This window comes from Stegastes partitus, unplaced genomic scaffold (genome assembly GCF_000690725.1).
Source record: "Stegastes partitus isolate 25-593 unplaced genomic scaffold, Stegastes_partitus-1.0.2 Scaffold22, whole genome shotgun sequence".
Lineage (NCBI taxonomy): Eukaryota > Metazoa > Chordata > Actinopteri > Pomacentridae > Stegastes > Stegastes partitus.
Genome location: NW_007577753.1, coordinates 1,320,702 through 1,341,799, shown reverse-complemented (window position 1 = coordinate 1,341,799; position 21,098 = coordinate 1,320,702). Strand labels below are relative to the sequence as shown.

The 21,098-nt window shown below is 39.9% G+C and overlaps 4 protein-coding genes and 1 non-coding gene across 7 annotated transcripts; 4 read left to right on the top strand and 1 right to left on the bottom strand.

Moving 5' to 3' along the window:
* The first annotated feature begins 1,095 nt into the window (after window positions 1–1,095).
* On the top strand, window positions 1,096–3,303 carry and4 (actinodin4). Its single transcript, XM_008295389.1, has 4 exons — window positions 1,096–1,150; window positions 1,443–1,487; window positions 1,598–1,758; window positions 2,500–3,303. The coding sequence occupies exons 1-4, from the start codon at window positions 1,096–1,098 to the stop codon at window positions 3,301–3,303; spliced, it is 1,065 nt and encodes a 354-aa protein (XP_008293611.1).
* A 694-nt stretch (window positions 3,304–3,997) lies between these two features.
* Window positions 3,998–9,525, bottom strand: cops6 (COP9 signalosome subunit 6). 2 transcript variants are annotated; one of them, XM_008295296.1, is made up of 10 exons: window positions 9,440–9,525; window positions 7,759–7,884; window positions 7,509–7,640; window positions 6,865–6,953; window positions 6,512–6,574; window positions 6,367–6,432; window positions 6,157–6,271; window positions 5,417–5,509; window positions 5,110–5,210; window positions 3,998–4,477 (listed from the first exon to the last, which is right to left on the bottom strand). In XM_008295296.1, exons 1-10 carry the CDS (start codon window positions 9,480–9,482, stop codon window positions 4,337–4,339), a joined length of 969 nt encoding a protein of 322 aa, XP_008293518.1. In that variant the 5' UTR covers window positions 9,483–9,525; the 3' UTR covers window positions 3,998–4,336. The 2 variants fall into 2 exon arrangements, with proteins under 2 accessions (XP_008293518.1, XP_008293526.1); XM_008295304.1 differs by having other exon boundaries at window positions 6,367–6,414; window positions 9,440–9,524.
* Window positions 9,526–9,765: 240 nt separating this feature from the next.
* On the top strand, window positions 9,766–14,225 carry LOC103367296 (F-box/LRR-repeat protein 12). Its single transcript, XM_008295282.1, has 3 exons — window positions 9,766–9,905; window positions 10,036–10,111; window positions 11,648–14,225. The coding sequence occupies exons 1-3, from the start codon at window positions 9,805–9,807 to the stop codon at window positions 12,695–12,697; spliced, it is 1,227 nt and encodes a 408-aa protein (XP_008293504.1). The 5' UTR covers window positions 9,766–9,804; the 3' UTR covers window positions 12,698–14,225.
* A 634-nt stretch (window positions 14,226–14,859) lies between these two features.
* Window positions 14,860–20,574, top strand: aurkb (aurora kinase B). 2 transcript variants are annotated; one of them, XM_008295263.1, is made up of 9 exons: window positions 14,860–14,955; window positions 16,296–16,334; window positions 16,602–16,683; window positions 16,765–16,810; window positions 16,908–17,096; window positions 18,392–18,530; window positions 18,685–18,833; window positions 18,950–19,124; window positions 19,847–20,574. In XM_008295263.1, exons 1-9 carry the CDS (start codon window positions 14,950–14,952, stop codon window positions 20,018–20,020), a joined length of 999 nt encoding a protein of 332 aa, XP_008293485.1. In that variant the 5' UTR covers window positions 14,860–14,949; the 3' UTR covers window positions 20,021–20,574. The 2 variants fall into 2 exon arrangements, with proteins under 2 accessions (XP_008293485.1, XP_008293493.1); XM_008295271.1 differs by lacking the exon at window positions 16,296–16,334.
* A 312-nt stretch (window positions 20,575–20,886) lies between these two features.
* Window positions 20,887–20,968, top strand: trnal-aag (transfer RNA leucine (anticodon AAG)). The gene has a single exon. It is a non-coding gene; the product is annotated as a tRNA-Leu (tRNA).
* Window positions 20,969–21,098: the final 130 nt, after the last annotated feature.

Below are 21,098 nucleotides of genomic sequence, written 5' to 3'. Positions count from 1 at the left end.
TGTGGATTAGAGATTTTTTTTATTAAAAATGGAAGGAAATTGGAACTTGAGTATTTGACGGATTGAACTGACAAACCAGCATTAAGTTTCTGGCATGTTTAGTGTGACAGCATCCTTTAAGAATGAAGAATGTTAATAGAGAACTGATAACATCCTCTCAGACACAGACGTGTTAGAAAAGCAGGTGTTCTTCAGGAAAAAATAACCACCTTTAGGAACTGACTGCTTTAGAAATCTGTAAAAAGTCATTATAAATGTACGTTTAGGGCCATGTGGGTTATCATCTAGGATTTTTTACTGCTTTTTTTTGGCAGAGATATTGTGTTAGTAGGCAGCATTTTCCCCACAGTTGCAGTTGTCCCAGCAGGTGATGCTTTCCTCCCAGACTTAATGGGGAGTTTCCATTTGAAGTCTGTTCTCTTTATGGCTTTGCTGCTAAAGTCCAGGGGCTTTTTATTCCTAATTGGCGCCAAAGGGCCTACATTAAACCTTATTAAAAGGGAGGCGGGGATGTAGATTTTGGGCTTAAAGTTGGTGGAATCCGATTGGACAGGATATAATGTTACAGGGTGACTGACACGGAGATTAGTATTTAGCCCCCCTCAGTCCTGCTGGTGCGGTGAAGAGACCCTCCTGAACCAGGTGAGTACAACGTGGTCGGACAGTGTTAGGTCGCAATGTTGCAGCTAGAAACAAAACTTTATCATTTTGACTGTTGTTAAGCTAATTTTTTGTTGCTGCTTTTTTTATTCTATTTCATTGGGATGGTGTGTATTTACAGCTAAATTTTATAGATTCGATTTTCTTGGAGGAAAAATGTCATTCTTAACTTCTATACATGGTGTTATTTTTAACTCTGTTTTTTTTGCAAATCCACAAATTTTGGGAAGTCATCAAAGAGGACAAAGAAGTGACCTACATGCCTTTTTAAATGTTTTTCTTTATGGAAATTAAATAGTACATTTCACAAATAAGTAGGCCTACACTATTGCTCTTTTAACACCTACTTTTGTGACATTTGTCCCCTTCCTCCTCAAATGAAACAAATGCATTCTTGTCATAAAACACTTCTTCTCTGGATTTCAGGGGTTCAAGATGATTTCTTCATTATGTTTGGTTGGGGCGCTCTGCTGCCTCACGCTTATTCCAGGTCAGTTCTGCTTCTTTTTTTATTTTATTTTTTTTATTTGCCTTTATTTCGAACCAAAAAGTTAAAACAAAAGTCAACATTTGATGCACAAAATCAAAGTTTCAAAGTTCGAAAAGGGTTTTGGAAGAACACTTAAATATATACCAAAACCCCCCTATGTCAATAAGAACTTAAATATTGACACTTTCACAGTGTCTCATCAGAATATTTACATTAACCCAACTTTAACATTTACAGGTGTGTTAAAATCATGAAAATCACCATTCACTGAATATGTTATCTCCTCTTTCAGACCTGCTGGAGGCCAAATCTCTTTTGAATGCCATTAAACAGGAAGGTAACTACAAATCTAGAACATCTTTTTGGTGCAAAATCTGATCCTCTGTGCAGCAGTTGTGTGTTTTAGGGGCTTTTTGAGTGAATGAGCTTTGTCTCTTCTTCTCACAGAGATGGTCCCTGTCGGCCACGTTAGCATCGACTCAGACAAAGCCAACGACTTTCTAACTCACTCCAGACCAAAGCGCAACGCGGACCCCCGGTGGTACAGAGGAAACCCAGACTTCCAGGCTTACTACAGATACTACAGCAGCATCGGACACACTGAGGGGGTAAGATAGACTGTGGGCTTCCTGCTGTGAGCAAAAAAACACAGTTTCACATTTTTTTTCTCTCTGATACTCAACCTGTAGAACCTCTACCTAGTTTTATCTCTGTACTATGTAACTCCACCAACACCCTGAAAGAAAACTAACCCTTGCAGATTACAAAATCAAACCAGCACAGTGCACTCAGATTTCAGGAGATAACCGTGCTGTTTTAGTTTAGTTTCACTAATTATGACTAAAATAGCCTCTGACTTGGCTGGAGCTCATTTGGAATGAAGGTTTTGACCATCATTGGTTCAAAAAAGATCAGCAGTGCATCATGACTTAGGTGGTCAAGTCACACTGTGTTTCTGGTTTAAAGACTTGTTCAAATTCACATATGAAACTGAGCTGCACAATATAGAAACAACATCCCCCAACTAACTTATATTGATTTGACAAATTAGCATTGGACATTTTTTGTCATTGTGTGCTGAATGAGAATCATAATCAAATTTTTGAAAGTAGGTTTTCACATACCAAGAATGTGATGTGGTGTTTTGGTGCATAGTAATAAACATGTATAAAGTTTTAAAGAAGGATAAAAAGATTTTAAAAAGCGAGTGTTGTGAGTCAGAAGACAGTAAGTGTTACGAGACAAATCAACAGCAAATCCATGAAGGTGTAGAAAGTAACAGAAATGCTGTAAAGATCCTTGAAATGATCTTGAGTGTGTCTTTCTCTGTTCTGTTTTTTTCCTCTCAGCTCTATGAGATCGACAAGCTGCGGATGCTCTACCAGCAGATGCGCTACCTGGAGCACACCTACGGCCCCAACGCCTCCTATTTCCAGAGCAAACTGGGAGTGCCGATGCTCATGTGCGACCCGGTCACAGACAAGAAGTGCAAATTCGCTCCTCCTCCTCCTCCTCCAATGAAGGGGGTCCCAAAGGCCACAGACCCCCCAGCCACCCCTCCTCCTCCCCCCATTGCTCCAGCAATTTCCCAGGCAGATGTGCTCTACCTGTGTAACAGGAAGGACCCCCTCTGCAAGCCCCACATTGTCTACCTGCCCAGCGGCGCTGTGCCTGTGCTCTGCGACCCCCGCTACCACCCCCACTGCACACCCCAGAAGGCCCCACCAGCCCCCGTGGCAGTTCCCCAGCCTCCTCCTCCTCCGCCAAAGAAGTCTGCCCCACCTCCACCTCCCCCAATCCTCGTCAAGAAGTCTCCTCCAGTCCAGATCCGCACCTTCAAGGGCATGGAGTACGACTGTGACCCCTACTGGGACCCAGACTGCCTGATTGACCACCCACCCAGGCCCGTCAAGGGGAAGATCTTGGTTCCCCCACCACCACCGCCTCCGCCTGTGGAGGAAGAAGAGAAGGAGGTACCTGTGGAGGAGTCGGCACCTCCGGCACTCAAAGAGAAGAAGATGACCTACCCTTTCCCTTACCCTTACTACCAACCCCTCCCCTACGACCCAAGGGATGATCTGTACGACCCGGTCCGCTTCCAGTACCCCCAGCCCGCTGATCCTGCCGACGAACCCGCAGAGGACAGCCAGTAAAACATCCAGGATGCACCAGAGGAAAGGTGTCTCTCTTGAAATGAAACTGACTTTGATTGAAAAGTTGCACAATTTCTTACTCACTGTCATGGAAAGCAGCATGTACCAGAGTTTTGATAGGTTGTAGTGTTATTCAACTGATAGCTTATGTATTTATCATCACTGTCAGCATGTAAACAAAAGAAGTGTTCAATCAGGACAAGCATTTAATGCAAATGATTTTTGAATGACAATAAAATGTGACAAATCGCTTTTTTTCATCAGTGAATGAGCAGCATTTTGACGTAGCAAGAACATGTTGGCTCCTCCTGGCGCCACATGGCAGGTACAAACAGACTTGTAAAGTACCAACTTGCAGGTTGGGGGTCATTATGTCGAGTTCTGCAGCACATTTAATACCCAAATAAATGCTGACTCCTGTTAGACACCTCAGAGTCTGGAGCTATAACTTGCCCTCCCCCTCTTTTTCTACAGTGTATTCCTGTCTGTCCAAAAACCTCCAGAGGCAATCAAACAGCAGGATCACGGCTTCAAAAGACGAGCTCACTCTCAGCTGCTCGCAATAAACCTGCAGCTCCACGTACAACACTTTCATCGGCTCATTTAAAAGCGCAGGTCTTACATTTTTCCATAGACTTCCTCTGATGTGTACCTCATTATAATCACTGACTGTTAGAAAGCAGACGAGTCAAAGTCCCATGAAAAAAATTAGCAGATCATTTATTACATACAGAAACATGGAACAATAAAACAAACTGGGTAAAATAATATAACGTTCATGTACAGTGGATTCATCGCTGTGCATACCCACAAAAGAGTCGAGTGATTTTGTACACATCTCCTACTGATTGGTGTTTTTAGGTGCCTTTAGACACACTTGTGGTTGAAAATGGTAAACTGGTTGGAAAAGCTACTGTTGGCTTAAGGATTTCTTTTTAGCAAATCAAAATACAAACAAACCCAAAATAAAGACAGAACAGAGAAAAAGAAACTGCAGTGCTTGTTTGTCTCTCTGCTTCGGCTTTCTGCCAGCTCAAAAGAAGAGTCCTCTCATCCTCCGGCCGATGCCCTGTCTGTCGTACAGGACGTTGAACTTGTTGATGAACTGGTTCATACTGTTGCAAGTCTTGGTGATGGTGCCTAAGTAGGCCATGAGGCCGACGTCATTACATTGCTGCGGGGAAGCAAGAGGCACAGTTGCAGAAAGCCCTCATTTGGCAGGACAACATGGAGATTTACTATAAACAGCAACATCATCACAGCATAACAGTGATCTTAATTTATCTACAATTAATCTTTTGTTTTTAAATAAAACAATTAGAAATAACACTGTGGCGCATATTCTATCGTGTTAATACGAAGAATATTTTTTTTCACTTTTACAAATATCAACAAAACAGATACAGAATTATTTGTATTAATGTGTACTGCCTGTGTATCCAAAGCCTGATAAATCTGATTTCTTTGTGTGCCATAGACCTACAAAAATGCATATTAATAATCACCAAAAACAATTAAAGACAATTTATTAGACTAACTGTGTACTTCACTTTCTGTTTTTAGTATCATCCCTGTACCCCTTCCAGCCTGTGCACTGTTATGATTACATCAACACTGATGAATTTAAAAACCACGTGGAAGGAAATTAGATTGTCGCTTTAATCCTTTTCACGGGATTTGCAGTGTCTTATCCTTTAAGTGATGAAAACATCAGCATGCATTAAGGGTATATATTTGTGTGTGTGTGTGAGTGAGTGAGTGAGTGAGTGAGTGAGTGAGTGAGTAGGTACAACAAAGTTTACTTACATCATAGAAGTCAGTTTTGAATTTTGTGGTGCTAAGGACTGGCAGTCTGTGGCACAGGGCGTTTGCTTCTCGAAGGATCTCGTGGTTAAATGGCACCTCTCCTGTGACAGAGAAATAAACGGGGTGCAAAAAACGATGAGATAAGACAATGCTGTCAGATTACTGTTAAACAGGAGCTTGTAATCATGGGGGCATGTTCGAACACTGTAAAAACAGGAGGAACATCTCATGTAGGAACAGCTGCTTTCTTGATTTATTTTCAGTCTTTGCTCTCACTGCCTCCTTAAACGGCCCCTCGTCATCTCACCTGCTTCCACGGCTTTGACGTACTCTAGAATGATCTTCACTCGGCTGTGGAGCATCTTTATCGCGCTGTGCTGGGCTATGAGATGTTCAGCAACTATCACAAAAGACAGACATAAAAAAAAATAAATAAATCAAAGTTAAAACTTAATGACAATTTCTACTATCAGGCAGGTCACAGACAAAAAACTGACTGTAGTTTGTGCCTAAACCACCTTGTAGGATAAAGGAAATACACTTTAACATATGACTCTCTTATCCATGTGTTTATTTTCTTGTTTTATCACTGCATAAAGAACTGAACTAGTTTTGTGACGCTGTGCTCTACAAAACAGGGAACCTGTTAGATGTTAACTTAAGACATTTTGATGTATTTCTCGTATCAATGTTAGGTTTGGTGTCTCAGTATGTGTACATCTACCTCATGATGCTAGAGATGGAGTTTGGACTAAAGAATCCAACCACCCAGAATCACAGGTAAGACACACCAGTCTCCTTCACTGCTCCTCCAGAAAGAAATTCATTTACCACTAAACAGCCTGCAGAGACGATGTTTGTGTGCTGTGGCTTTTGTAATGAACTGATTCTCTACCAAGTCTGTCTTTTATTTAGTTTTCAAAACTGAGCCTTCTTATTTTCTACCTTCAGATATACAGTGCAGTTCAGTCAGAACAATTACAGTCAAACTGTACTATCCTAACAGAAAACATTTTTCAGCACAGCATCAGTGGCAGCCTCTCCTACCTGTTGAGTTTTCTCCGGTGCCGGTGGCCGTCATTCGAGCTACGTGATCGACACCAATTCTCTCTGCTTCCTCTGTGGCCAGTGTGTACGTCAGTTCAGCAAACAACATGGTAGCCTGGAGGAAATATTTATAATAAAACAATTATTCATGGGAAATTAGGCTACTGCTGCAGGAAATAATAGGTCATCAAAATTAGATGTGAACGCTACCTCGCCATTGATGATGTCAATCACAGATTCATAAACGCTAACAGGAAGCTGAGGGAGATGAGGACACTTTGATTAGAGCAGCTTTATTTGAAAATATCCCTGCATCACCGTCACATTCTTGGAGTGAAAATGTGGGCAAACTCACGTCGGTGTGTTTGGTCATTGGGTTGAGTTTGAGGAACAGAGGACTCTCAATGATCTCGCACACCTGGCAGGTAAGAAATGACAGTAAGCAAATGTACACAATCTAAAATAACCGTCATGCTGTGTTGTTCTATCGCATTTGCACACAGGATTTTAAGATGACATATAAAGTGTTTCAAATCAGTAAATGTAATCTCTCTGACCATTAATAATGTACAAAACATGTGCTATATTACAGCTACTTTCTGTTATTTGCTTTTGTTAGTCATTTTTGGAGCTTGTGTATATCGAGCCGACTGAGATCGCAGAGATAAGCTGCTACTTGTCACTGGGTGGTCTTCAGTGTTGGCATACCTGCTTGTGAATGTGGATATCTGACTGGTCTGGGGGACCACCTGTTGTGTACCAGCCCAAGAACTCCATGTCTTTGAAGACCTGTTTGACTGAGAGACAAGAGGACATTTCAAAGATAAACTGCAACAGGGACATGACCTTATTTACTACAAATAAACAAACACATCATTGATTACTAAATGCAGCTTGACAGTTCATCTGTACTCTTTGGGAACTCAATGTGAAAAGTCTCAGAGTCAAATAATACAGCAGACAGCTCTGACCTGACCTGACTCTCAAGAGTTCATGTTTCCATGTTCATTCACATTTTTACTTTAAACTGTATAAGTTGATAATAAATCAGTGATAAACAAGATGCAAAATGTAAAAATAAAAAATACAATAAAGCAAGCTAGGACAAAGCAAAAGTATAGTCAAATTGTAAAAAGCTAATCTATGAACAAATCTCCCAGTTGATGGTTTTTTGCCAGTATTACTAAAATATATCCTTTCCTGAAATTGCATTCTTTCAACTGGCCAGAACTGGAAAAAGCTAGGACTGTCATTGTCACATACTGGACAACATCTCAATAAACTGAGTCATTTTAGAAAAATACACACAAATAGAGGTATAGTGTGGTGCTTGACACTTGAAAAGTGCTTACACTGTTCCTCCTTCGTGTAGTAGTACTCCTTATCAATGTGCACTCTGTCGTCTATGGTGTGGGACAGCAGTTCAAAGGAGTTCATCACCTCAATGTTTCTGCCCTCCTGTTTCCCGATCAGAGCACCAATCACTGGGCAGGGAAAACACAAACATAAACAACATCCTCTAAAGAAAAAAAGCATCTGAGCCTAACATGATATAAAGCAACATTACACTATCAGTTACATGTCTGGTGTTGTTCTACATACCCTGCATTGGCCGCCCCTCCTGCGAGCGGATGCGTATCCAGTGGTCAGATATGTTGAGGATAACCAGAGGGTGTAAGGCAACAGAGACGCTCCCAGTGACCCCCGAGGCCATGACACTGGGGCTGGCTACAGTCATACAGAGACACAAACAAGATGGGCTTTAATACAACAACAACCAAATAAGGCTGCAACTTGTGTCATATAGTCAGACCATTCTTTAGTGCTGACACAGCACTGTGTGAAATAGTGTGGCTGCACCTTGTTATGATTCTGCTACAGAGGAATAAAAAAAAAAAAGCTCTGCTGTGTTTTTATTTCTTTAGGCGCATTACAGTCGTCTTGGGTGGCGCTAAGAACAGGATGCTGCGATGGAGTTCACCCAAAATTGTAACAGAAGTATTGTTCTGGTGGACCATGTGTATGTATGGGAGATAAGCACCATCTTTAAAATAGATAATTCGCCAAAAAAAAAAAAAAAGAAAACTTGCAGGACTGCTCTATTTCACGATCCAAACCTTCGATAAAACTTGTTTTAGCGTGTGGGTTGCTGCCCTGAGGTGCTGCCGTTGCTGTTCCCTGTAGTGAATGTGATGATGAAAATAGTAACATGCAGACAGTAGACAGGGAGAAGAATTGAAAACTTATGTTGACTAGTATGACTAGTCTGCACCTAACAATGATTTACATAGTGTGGATTAGTCCGTTGATTATTTACTTGATAAATAAAGCGTTTAATTTATATAATGTCCAAAAATTGGAAAGAATTTTCAAGTGCTTCGTAAAGCCCAAGATGACACACCCTCAAATGTCTTCTTTGTCCACAACTCAAAAATATTTAGGTTACAGTCATAATGGAGGAAACAAAGAGAGAAAATATTCACATTATGCTGGTGCAACTAGAGAATGTAGACCTTTTCTTTTTTTTGAAAATGTCTCATACCGATTAATTGATTATCAAAACAGTGATTATCCTAAGAGCTGAAAACATTTTTTTTTAATCATTAGAGTCCTAAATGGCAATGTGCAATTATTGCTAATTAATGGATTATTTAGCAACAATTTATCAAACAATTACTGACTGCAAACCAAACAAAAACAAGACGTGAACAAGAACAGCACTCAGATATCAATCTTACTTGTAATACTAATATATTAAAAAAAAAAAAAAGATTCCCCTTGATCTGAATTCATTTCCTATAATCTGACAGTTGTTTCAAGGCATCCTACTAGAAAAATGGTTACAAAAACAAAACCCATCATAATCGTACATAAAGATGTTTATTTTGATTGTGCACGTTGAGACTCAGTTAGGCCGATACATCGCTTCATCTCGTGGATAAGACCAGCCCCAATTTGAGCGTTGCCTGTTGTTATAAACAAATAATAGGGTTGCCATCTTTGCTGGTAGATTTAAGTTAACATTGCTGATTTAATCTCCATTTAGAGAGCAGAGGAGAAAACCGGCTCCAACATCCAAAGTAATGAATGTACTGACAGCTTTACAGCAGAGCCGTGAACGTTAACCCGCTTATGTCAGCACGCGCGCTACCTTCTGTCTTTAACACCACAAAGTCGTCACCTACGACCACTCATAGCACAAATACACAACACATGCGGCAAACTGCACAAAGGTCCATGTCGATGTGAGGCAGAAATTACGAGATAAGTGAGAAATACTCGCCTGCCCCATCCACTTCCATTCCTCCACCATTGCTGGTCGCCATCTTGTCCGGTAAACCGCGCAGGCGCAGTGGGCTGTACACTTAACCAACGTTAGGTGGCAACATCTCTTTGTTGGGATGTTTCGAAATAAACTCTACCCCACAGTTATCCTCGTAGATTTTACAAGTGTTAACAGAAATAAATATTATTTTTTGACAGAGACACACTACACTCGGCATGATGAAGTTAATTTGACTGAAGCTTAATTCTGCCGCTCGGTCCCTGAGTCACTGCGCGGCTGTTTCCTGGGGATCGTTCATTTGGGCGCAACCGGTGCGCCCGGAAATTAGTCCGTGTCCGAGGTTTGAGAGTTTTGTTTACAAAATGGATGAATTCAGAGCCTGTAATCTGGACTACTTTCCCGAAAACATTTTAATTGATGTGTTGTCGTACCTGAGCGTACGAGAGCTCGTCAGAGCCGGGAGGTAAGGAGGATGTGACTTCACTGTCAGCATTATTCGCCTTGTACAACTAAACTCAGTGCCTCAGTCCCCCTTTGTTGTGTCTCTCGTCACACGGTTAAGTTATATTGTGTTTGTTGCGGTGTTTCTTTAGAGTGTGTAAGAGATGGAAACGCCTTGTTAAAGACCAAAGACTGTGGAGAACTGTCGACCTGACTGCATGGAAAGGGGTAAGAATGTTATCAGCACTGTGGCTTTACACTTCTTCCTTTCAGTTGTCCTGTCTTACTGAGCTGTGGTGTGTTTGATTCAGTGACTACAGGGATATCACATGTACACAATAAAACTACACATTCTGATAAAACATCCATACAACATGTATACTGCTAATATATGAAAGTCATGTACCGTCAACACCTGTAACGATAGCAAAAGCTTTCTAAATGTATTTGGTGATAAAGACTGACTGTCAGCGCTCAGATAGACCACAACACAAGTCAGAAAACTTGTGTAACTATGGACTTGGTTTGATGTTTTCAGTCACATCAAATGAGGTCACTGTCTTGACCCAGAGTGCGCTGTAAAGGCTCACACTGCAGGCCAACCTTAAATATATCTGTGACAGGGAAATGTATTTGTTAAAGTGTTAATATTTTAGTTAAAAACAATCTCAGGGTCCTAGTCATCCCAAAAGTGGATAATCATATACTCCACTGTACTCCACCAGTTGGAACTGATAACCTAAAAGAGCCAGGAGTAGCAAATGTTTACCCCCCACACAATTCGCTCATAGATATAACCCAACAAACAAGTCAGGTCCCACAACTACTCGGGATTAAGACTATTAATTGGCCACAGCAGAAATAAATGGATTTGAGACGCACTCCCAGGTCTTCTCTTCCACAAGTCTTACAATGCCTGGCGGACAAACTAAAGCAAGAAAATCTTATAAACAAAACCAAAAGAAGGACAGCGGATGACAGTGTTGGCATGCTGAGCAATTTCTGCAAAAAACACAGACAACAAAAATACCAACTGAACTATCAGACATGTGACATTTTCAACAAAAAACAAGAACTGTTTCATTGAGCACCATTTACAACCACAATGAGCCTATAGTTTAACATTTTTATGACTGCTGTGTTGATGTCTCTAACAAAGAGCAGCAAAGTAAGCTTCTCATAAAGAGCTGCATGACCCGAATGCAATGTCCAGACATACAGCTGTTAAAAATGCACATCCACATAAAATTCCATGAAACATACTATCACCACTTACCCACTTTTCTTATCGACTCCTTTCCCAGTTAAAGAGCAGACGGCAGAAAACACAGTGGACACTACTTAAAGTGTCCTAAAGTTAAAAAAAAAAAAAGTCTTTCAGTCACTGAATAGTTGCAGCCTCTCCACTCAAGTTTCTAGCTGCTCTTAGCACTCAGGTTAAGTTTAGGTTCAGTTAAGTCACTAGGCACTCATCATTATCCGCCTTGTATTTACATCTTTTCCTGGCAAGCATTAGGCATTTCACTGTTGTTTGCATTTAGTTTCTACATATTATGCTGTATTTCTGTTAATACATTTTTATGTAAACCAGCACTTTGAAATGCATTTGTGTATGAAATATGCTCTGCAAATAAACTGTATGCATCTTTTGATAACATACGAGTTGTGTGGCTGTGCAATTATTGACAAAAGAATGTTATTCTGTTGCCTCCCATCTCCCACCCTTGAAACGCACGTATTCATGAACTGTCCTCTGTGTGTTAGGTGACATCCCGCATCCTTTGGGTCCTGCTGCGTCAGTACCTGGGTTGTGGACTAAGGTGCCTTCGATTGCGTGGTTTGCTGCTCTCTGCCCGTGGCGGCACCTTTCTCTCTGAGTCTTGGCTCAAAGCTTTGTCCACAAAATGCCCTCGCCTGAGTAAGCTCTATCTTCTGCATGCAGACCTGAGAAGCCTTCCCAATTGCCAGATCCTACCTCCATCTTTACAGGTGCTGGAGCTGCGTGGTTGTGAGCTGCCTCGTGGTTTTTTTAACCACAGCCTGCCAGCTTCAGCTGCTGAACCTCAAGAAAGAGCAGAAGCCACATCTAGTGTTGGTGCTCAGCAGCAAGAAAGGGACCAGAAAAGAAAAGGGCCTAGTTCTCCTGCAGGCATTGGTATTGAAAGGTTGGTCCTTAACAATGTGCCCTCTTTTACAGACCAACACCTGCAGAGTCTGACATCATGGGAGAAGCTCCGTCGATTGGAGCTGCGTGACACCTTTCGTATAACAGCTAACGGGATTAGAAGTTGTGCTGCCAAAGATGGTGTCTGTGGGGTGGAGGGGCTTTCCAGGCTCAAGTTTTTGGAAATAGGCATTACAGGGCGGCAGGGCTACCAGTTACAAATGGCCTCTCTTGGGCTGGGGGCAGGATGGCTCGGACTAGAGGAACTGAGTCTTGGCGGAAAGGAGGTGGGGCCTGGCCTGCTCTGCGCCAGTCGTCTGAGGGACCTGAAACAACTGTGCCTGTGGGCCTGCACACTCAGCGAGTTGCAGATAGTCCGCAGCTGCAGGATGCTCCGAGGACTCCGCCAGCTGGAGTTTTTGGATGTGATCTTCCAGCCTCGACAGAGTCCACCTGAGGTAGAGGGGGAGGGTGGTGGCGAAGAAGAGCAGGTCGGTGAGGAAGCTGCAGGCGCAGATGGCAGCAGTGACGAGAATAAGACACTGGATATGAATGATCCTATTCCAAGTCTACGTCGCTCACTCGCTGTCCTGCTGCCATCCTGCACACTAGTTTTCACCAACTGCTCTGTTCAGAGTAATGCAGAATAAATGAGGCCTCCACTGCTGCTGCATACCAGTGGCCAACACGAATAAACCTCTCTTTCAGACAGGGTTAATTAGTTATATGTAGTGTTACTGATACAATATTGGATGAATTTTTCAGCATTGTCTAATGCATACACCTATCTCAAGCACACATAGGCCTATGACACCACAAATTCATATTGAATGGAATCAGAATGCTACATTAAAATTGTCAGACATTACTACAAAAAGTCCAGACGGAAAGAAAAATAGTTTGAAAAACAGATAATCTGATGTTTCTGTCAACAAAACTCTAAAAGCACAGAGAGAACACACTGCTTCGTATTGGCAAAAGTTTTCTAGTTTTAAATCACCATTTCATTTTTGATCATTTGTACACAGAAGTACTGTATTTCAGGATTTTCTGGAACCATTCAATGCAAAACTGACACTCTAGTAATTTTGTTAATGACAGTATACACAATGTGAAAGAAAATAGGACTCACTTTTAATTTTCCTCTAATCACACACATTGAGTTATCCTCCTGCGCACTTTTGGCAGTTTTAGTTGGTAGAGTAGCAATACCACTTCTCCACAGAGCACAAACTTCTGGCCTCTACAGCAGCAAAATGGAACAGAGCAATGCTATTGCTAAATTTGCATATATGACATTTATTTTGTTTTTGATGGGATACTTTCAAGCCGTTATTTTTCTTGAAAAAAATTCTTAAAAGTTTGCTTTTATTTAGTTATATATGGAGTTATATTTTGATACATTTTCTGTAAAATTGAATTAGAAACAGTTTATAGGTAAACTATCCAAACAGGACTGTGCATTGTTGACACTTCATCACATTGATGCAAACATCACTGATAAATAATCTTGTCACCAAGTAGTCTTTTTGATTATTTTTTTAAAGATTGCCTCATAGACTGAGAAGACAAAGAGATTGTATGGACCCACAGCATATATATCATCATATCCTACAACGACACTGCTTTAACCAGTGTTGTCAAGGTAAATCAGTGGGAGGTCTCACTTCCAAATCGCTTATTCGCATGGAAAAAAAAAAAAAGTCTGTGTGAACCAAAAATCTGTCTTCAGCATACCCTTTTTAAATTCTTTTACAGTAGAAAAAAAAATGCAAAGGCCACTGCTAGACTGTAAACAGATCAGCATCTGTCACTTACAAAGGCAAGGGAACTGAAGCACACTGTGGGTGATGATCCACCTGTTTCCTGTTTTGTGCTTTGTTTTTTGTTTTGTTTTTTTACCACTTTTTTACAATACACACAGTTAGAGATCATATATATTACAAACAGGTGTTTGGTTTTGGTGAAGCACAACATTACACAATTTATTTCCTATTTTACTTTGCCATTGTGATTTTGTTTTTTTTTTAAATGCAATTTTACATGTATGTTTGATTGTATTAAAGAGGAAAAACATCGAAGGTCTGTGTCATTACAGTGAGTTTAAACCAACCATTTAAGGGTGGGTAATATTGTGTAAGTGGGATTGTTTTGAATAAACTTATTTTGATCAAAAAATTCCTTAAGTATTATTTGTCTTTCACAGTTCTCTAAAAAACATTTTTAAAGACTTGTTTTGACTGATTCATCATGTATTTAAATTTATTACACAGTAAATCCTGACCCAAAGCTTAACTTTAAGAAATTACATGTTAATTACAATCACAACATTCGAACAAATGCAATTAGATATTTTATACATATATACACACACATCACATATTGGTTGTAGATGATCTAAGATAGGTGATATTCTTCCTTTCCATATTTTATATAACTTTAGTAAAATATATTTGGGTTTTTGACTGAAGAAATTTTTAAGAAGCACATTTCATTGGATAGACCACAGAATATTTTAGGTATTTGTTTAGTTTCAGCCCTAGACAGTTTCAGAAGTTATTACATCGAATTTCACAAAGAAACGGCATGTTTTTGTAATTATGTTCGTCACACAGCCAGATTTAAGAAGCCGGCTTTAACATAACAAGAAGACTCTGTCGCTCCTACAAGTTAAAACAACGGGACAAAGGCGGGTCGACAGTCGGCGCCCACCAATCACACGCTTCTTCCTGCAACTATTCTGACCAATGGGAGCTCTCTGTTGCTCTCGGTTCGCAGTACACGGACCAATCACGTTGGCGGAGCCTGGCTTTTTGAAAACGTTGGCGGCTGAGGAGGTTCTAACTATAAAGACTAGACGACTTTCCACGCTGTAAAGTTACCACAAATTCCCCTTACTACGATGCAGGTAATTGAAGTTTATTATTTATCTGCGAGATAGAACTTGGCAATAATTGAAAACACCAAACTGCTGATAACAGCGCAGAATACATTGCAGAGGTTGACGCAGATTGTAGCTAACGTAGGCTAACCTTGGATTTGCTAGCTACTTCAGCTAACTAACATGTAACGCTAGCTTGAGGTAAAAGTGACAACAAGTAGTATGGTGTATGTTCCCGGCTAAATATAAATACATACACGGGTTTTATTTAAAGTAGACCAACCTATAGAATTCCAACATAGTTTTGAAACATTTATTTTAATCTCAATTCTTCAACTGTGGCCTATACAACCGTTGTCATTGTTGAACCATGTTCACTTGTTTAACTGAACGTTTTAATTGAACTCAGACATGTAACACGTCCTCAACAGATGGCCCGATGTGTTTACTGTATCTATAGAGAGCGCCTGCACCAAGCATATCATGTAAACTTGACAATAATGTCGTGTTAAGCAAGTTTTATATACCTCAAAATATCAGATTGTATTAATTTAGGTGAGTGTGGTAGAACATCAACCATTGAGGAGATAAACATTCAACTTTATATGTCCCCCATTCTGTTAACAATGACATTAAAAATGTCACACAAAAGGGATAACCTGTACAGTCTATTGCAATCCAGTACAGAAAATTGTTATGTACACTATTTTGTTCAAAGTAAAGAAAATATTCGAAGATTAAAATGTTGTACCTCTACTTTTACTAGAAGCAGATGTAGATGAAAGTCGTGAGTTAATGTTGACACCACATTTCTTTATGTAGGAAAAATCCAGTGAATGTTTGCCGTCTCTGGTCTTTTCATTCAAGCTGGAGCAATAAATCGATTTGTCAACTATTACATTGATTGTCAACTATTTTGATAATCAGCCTGGGTAATTTTTAGGAAAAGGGGGCCAAAATTTGTGATTCTAGATTTTCAAAATACTTTCCTCTATGACAGTAAACTGAACATCTTTAGATTGTGGGCAAAACAAGACTTTTTAGGATGTCATCTTGGGCTTTGAAAAAAACGCTGATCAACTTTTTTCACCATTTTCTGACATTTGTATAGGCCAAACAACCAATCGATTATTTGTGAAAAGGAACAATCTATTATTTGACAATGAAAGTAATTGTTAGGTGCAGCCATACTTTTCAGAACTAGTGAGTGGAAGCTATTTGTTCAACTTCCTGTTTGCTATACATACCTCAGCTATTGTCTATGATAAACAACTTGAAGCTAAAAAATAAAAATAAATGAATGACAAAGAGACATAGTGGCTCAAATGTACTATAGGTTTAAGTAAGTGATGTTTATTTCTTTACAGAATAAGGAAAATTACGAGCCCAGAGGTCTCCAGAGACCGGTAAGTAATAGCAGTTGTAGTTGCATAGATTTGCCATAAAAGTAATTGAAAAGTGATCACGAGTTGGACTTACTCCTAGAGGACATGTCAGATTGAGCATGGGTTGAAGTGGTGTGAAAATATGGGAAACTGGTGTTCAATCAAAATACCATTCAATGCTCTTGTCATTTTATGGTATGGAGTTAGTTGCTTTTTTTTGTTTCTTTTTCTTTTTTTGGCCAATAAAACGCTCACTAACTGTGTGTTTGTGTTTCCTCTGAACATCAGTTTGCAACCCCAAGTATGGTGGCAGGCCCCCAGCGTGTTCTGGTGAAGCCACGAGTAGAGACAATCAGAAATGCTGTCACAGGTAACTTCTTCCTCCTCACATACCGATGCCTTTCAGACACTTCAGGAAATGTGTGTATTTTGATTGTGTTGTCATTTATAGGCCCCGGAAGAGAATGTGTTAGCGCAGCCTCCAGCTCAGTTTCAAAGTAAGTGAACTCAATAGTGTTTCTCCATTTGTATATTGGTTGTTTAAAAAAAAATAATAAATTCAAACATCAAAGTAACCGTTTACATGTTATACAGGAAAATTTCCATTGACGACTTCGACATCGGTCGACCACTTGGAAAGGGCAAATTTGGCAACGTGTACCTTGCAAGAGTGAAGGAGCTGCAAGCTATTGTGGCGCTGAAGGTGCTGTTCAAGTCACAGATGGAGAAGGAAGGTGTGGAGCATCAACTCAGGAGGGAGATTGAGATTCAGGCCCATCTCAAGTTAGTATCCTGAAAACATTTTTCTCTTGTGTGTTAATGTTGATTTATATTTTCTACAAAGTTACTGTACGTGTCGCTTGGGTATCTTGAGCACCCTGTATAGGTTTTCAAAAGGGGTCGATCGAGATGGTTTGGTTGTTGTTTTGTTTTTTTCAGGGATGAGGAGACTGATTACCAATACTATGAAATGACAGACATTGGCAGAAAAAATTAAAATGTTGGTGTCAAATTTTAGAACAACACAAACATTAACACAACACTTTGTTCACATACCTTAGTTCATTTATTTTATTTATATGTAAAATATAAGAATAATCGTTTATCCTTTGGTGTTGATAGGCTATTACTCATGGTGACTACAGATAAAGAAGAGGAGAACTGTATCAAAGCGAAAATAGTGCATTATTAGGTTCATTTACTTTTGTGGTAATTGGTTAAAATAAATTAAAAAATACATAGTGATACCAGTAATATGAATATCAGATTTGATAGTCAGTCAACCCCTAGTTTTCTGTAAGATATAAGTATTAGTTGTAGTTAACACAAATTAAACCAATCCCCACTGTGTTTTTAATACTTTGCAGTTCTTTTTTTCTCACAGTTTTTGTGCACTTCAAATTAGCAGAGCGATGGTACCATTTTCCTATTTGCCATACAAACTGACCTTTTTTGGAATTCCTGGCTCCTATTTTAGGGCAGTTCTGTGCATCTCTTAGTACACACATTTCCTGACAGCATACCTGCTGCCATCTGCTGTCTGTTACAGGAACATTCATCATCGCTTGCATTCACCCACCTAATGTAATGGGTACACAAGCTTGTTTACTTAAATGCTTCACAAGTTTACTGTGAATTTAATTCCTTTTTTTGTAATAGGTTTAAAGATTTTTTTTAAATACACTTTAATTATAGGTTGAACTGTAACATGCCAGGTTAGATGCACCTAAAGCTTTGCTGGATCTTTTCTATTCTTTCTGTATTTTATATCAAAAAGGATCATTCGTGTTTTCATAAATGCTAAATTCAGTTTATCACAGAAAAACTAAAGCAACACAATAATGTTGGGACTGCTTGAGCCGAAAAACTGATGATACAGATCTAAAAAAAACTAAACGTGATATCTTTGCGACAGCAACAGGAGTGAACAATGACAATGGTAGCTCAAGATAAACAGTTTGTTTCTGGATACTACATAAATACATTATTTTACTTCTTATTCATGCAGTTTGCTCAGATCAGTTTGTTTTAGGAAAGACTGTCAACAAACTACCTCACAATTGCTCTTTATTTCTTAGGCACCCCAACATCCTTCGCTTCTACAATTATTTCCACGACCGCAAGAGGGTGTTCTTGGTGCTTGAGTACGCCCCCCGTGGTGAAATGTACAAAGAGCTACAGAGATGTGGAAGGTTTGATGACCGGCGTACTGCCACGGTGAGAACTGAACTAAATTTGCTCATTTGTGGAGAGTAATTCAGGAATATTTACTGTAGTCTGATCAGCATAACATTTGATTTGATTGTCTTACATTGCTAGTCCTATTTGGGAGTGGATGTAATTTAATCCTGACATCTTTAATCTTTTCCAGTACATGGAGGAGATATCTGACGCTCTAATGTATTGCCATGAGAAGAAAGTGATTCATCGTGACATCAAGCCAGAGAATCTGCTCCTCGGTTATCGTGGAGAGCTGAAGATCGCTGATTTTGGCTGGTCCGTTCATGCACCTTCTCTCAGGTGAGGAACCACAATGTCCCCACATCACTGTGGTTTGTTACAAAACCTCCTCTATGCTGCTACACCTACACACTGCCTTGGCTGCTCAACTCACCTCTTGCTTTATGCTTTTCCAGACGTCGCACCATGTGCGGGACACTTGACTACCTTCCTCCAGAGATGATTGAGGGCCACACTCACAGTGAGAAGGTGGACTTGTGGTGCATTGGAGTCCTTTGCTACGAATGCTTAGTCGGCAACCCACCTTTCGAAACTGCCAGCCATTCAGAGACCTACAAAAGAATTATGAAGGTTGGTGTTTGTCTCTGGGTGTGTAATGCACTCGGTCAGCTAAATCTAATAGCTTTCGTATAGTAAAAACTAAGATCCACATCTGCCAAAAGCCACCTTCATTCTGTGGTATGCAAGAGGAACTTTTCAGGTATCTTGAATTTCTGACACCGGTTGGGGTAGTCGAGGGTTGGTGCTCATGTTGGAAGTGTTCGACACTGCTTTCACTCTCCCCTCTGACCTCTGTAACTTTTGTTGAACATTTTTGTGTCTGGGGAAAAAAAAATAAATTGGTTGATGCACATTTGCGATAATATCAAGCATTAAAGTAATATGATGCCAGTTTACATCATCCTGTACAGTGAAGTACAAGCATTTAAGATAAATAATTATGGCCAAAACACATTTTAAATGCAAAGTAACATTAACTATGATTGATCAATTGCACATTTGAGAATCTTTTAAACTCTTATTTAAGAAGAAAAAAAGAAACTGATTAGAGAATGTCGACATTTAATCTTTGCCATAGGTTGTCCACATGAGTTTTTCCCAAACCATAACTTGCCTGAAAATATTAATTTCAGCACAAATTTAAAGGAAGCCTTACTGGAGTGTGCCTTGCATCTCCATTATAGGTCGCATACAATATTTTGCTGAGAGTCAGTTGAAATCTTAAAGAATGTCATCTTTTTTTCTGTAGTAGTCACTGTACTGATGAACAAGTGCCATCTTGCCATTCGTAGGTGGATTTGAAGTTCCCTAAAGTCATCTCTGATGGTGCACGGGACCTGATCTCCAAGCTGCTTCGCCACAACCCCATCGATCGCCTCTCTCTACAGAGTGTCATCGACCACCCGTGGGTGCGCTCCAACTCTCACCGGCTCTTGCCTCCAACCTGCCCAGCTAAGAAATCCTGAGACCACCCTAGAAGCCTGCTGACTTTCCTCTGAGGGGTGTTTTATCTGTCCACCACAAGAAACTATATATATATATATATACTATGTACACACAAGGATAAGTACAAAAGGTCTGTCATTTGAAAAGCTGGAACTTGAGAATATGAAGAATATTTTGCTTCTCTTGCTTAAAAATGACTCCAAATAATAGATCATCAAATAGTTGCAGTTTTTTTTTCTTCTAATTCTCTACTGCTCCAACTCTAGTATGCATGTGTACCCACTTTTGTTTTTTAAATGTTGTAAAGTGTGATGTCAGTATCTATGTCTAGTACTTTCACATTGAGTTGTTTGTATTTTTATTGTTATTTCTTTACTGAAAGGTTTTTAATTGGAGATGGCTCTGTTTTGGATTTCTCTTTTGGATGGTGTAGACACCAAAGTACTACTGTTTGACTGCCTCAATCTGAGTATATTCTCAAATAGTTTAAGATGTGTTTGGGCTTTGGGTTGGGAGGCATGTTTTATTCTCCCTCAAGCTATACTTTCAATTTCTAATAAATATTCTGAAAAGATTTGTGGCCATGTAATGAGTAGTTCAATTTGAAGGAGTTGTGTAATGATTGTGTTTAGTTTTTGTCACTCTTCCTTTTCAAAGTTGCTGTTTGCCAGGCTTTTACTTTACGATTAGATGGAGTTTATATTTCACCTATTCTTTGGATTAGTGAAGGTGGAATGAGCATTAGGTTTCAGTTAAAGATGATGATTAACTCATCAAGATATGTTGCAAAACAATAGATAGTGGTCCCAAAGGAAGGAGGGGCAGTGTAAATCTACATTCTTATGTCCGCACAGTATATTCTTCAATATTGCCGTCATATGCACACGGTAGCGTGGCCGAGCGGTCTAAGGCGCTGGATTAAGGCTCCAGTCTCTTCGGGGGCGTGGGTTCGAATCCCACCGCTGCCAATACTTTTGTTCTCTTTCAGTCGCTGCGGCTGTGTCATCGGTCTGTCATTCTCTCCCTGAACACGGTTTATAATCCCCCGTCTTTACTGAATTTACATTGTTTGTGGAAATTTTGACGAAGTTACGTGAG

Excerpts from the sequence above, each read along its gene's own strand:
- and4 (XM_008295389.1), top strand. The coding sequence starts at position 1,096 with ATGATTTCTTCATTATGTTTGGTTGGGGCGCTCTGCTGCCTCACGCTT. Across the intron at positions 1,151-1,442 it reads CTGCCTCACGCTTATTCCAG|ACCTGCTGGAGGCCAAATCT; the intron begins GTCAGTTCTGCT and ends CTCCTCTTTCAG. Across the intron at positions 1,488-1,597 it reads GAATGCCATTAAACAGGAAG|AGATGGTCCCTGTCGGCCAC; the intron begins GTAACTACAAAT and ends TTCTTCTCACAG.
- aurkb (XM_008295263.1), top strand. Across the intron at positions 16,811-16,907 it reads GCCTCCAGCTCAGTTTCAAA|GAAAATTTCCATTGACGACT; the intron begins GTAAGTGAACTC and ends CATGTTATACAG. Across the intron at positions 19,125-19,846 it reads CCTACAAAAGAATTATGAAG|GTGGATTTGAAGTTCCCTAA; the intron begins GTTGGTGTTTGT and ends TGCCATTCGTAG.
- cops6 (XM_008295296.1), bottom strand. The coding sequence starts at position 9,482 with ATGGCGACCAGCAATGGTGGAGGAATGGAAGTGGATGGGGCAG. Across the intron at positions 7,641-7,758 it reads GGAGGGGCGGCCAATGCAGG|TGATTGGTGCTCTGATCGGG; the intron begins GTATGTAGAACA and ends TTCCCTGCCCAG. Across the intron at positions 6,433-6,511 it reads CAATGACCAAACACACCGAC|TGTCCTCATCTCCCTCAGCT; the intron begins GTGAGTTTGCCC and ends CTCTAATCAAAG.
- LOC103367296 (XM_008295282.1), top strand. The coding sequence starts at position 9,805 with ATGGATGAATTCAGAGCCTGTAATCTGGACTACTTTCCCGAAAACATT. Across the intron at positions 9,906-10,035 it reads GAGCTCGTCAGAGCCGGGAG|AGTGTGTAAGAGATGGAAAC; the intron begins GTAAGGAGGATG and ends GTGTTTCTTTAG. Across the intron at positions 10,112-11,647 it reads ACCTGACTGCATGGAAAGGG|GTGACATCCCGCATCCTTTG; the intron begins GTAAGAATGTTA and ends TCTGTGTGTTAG.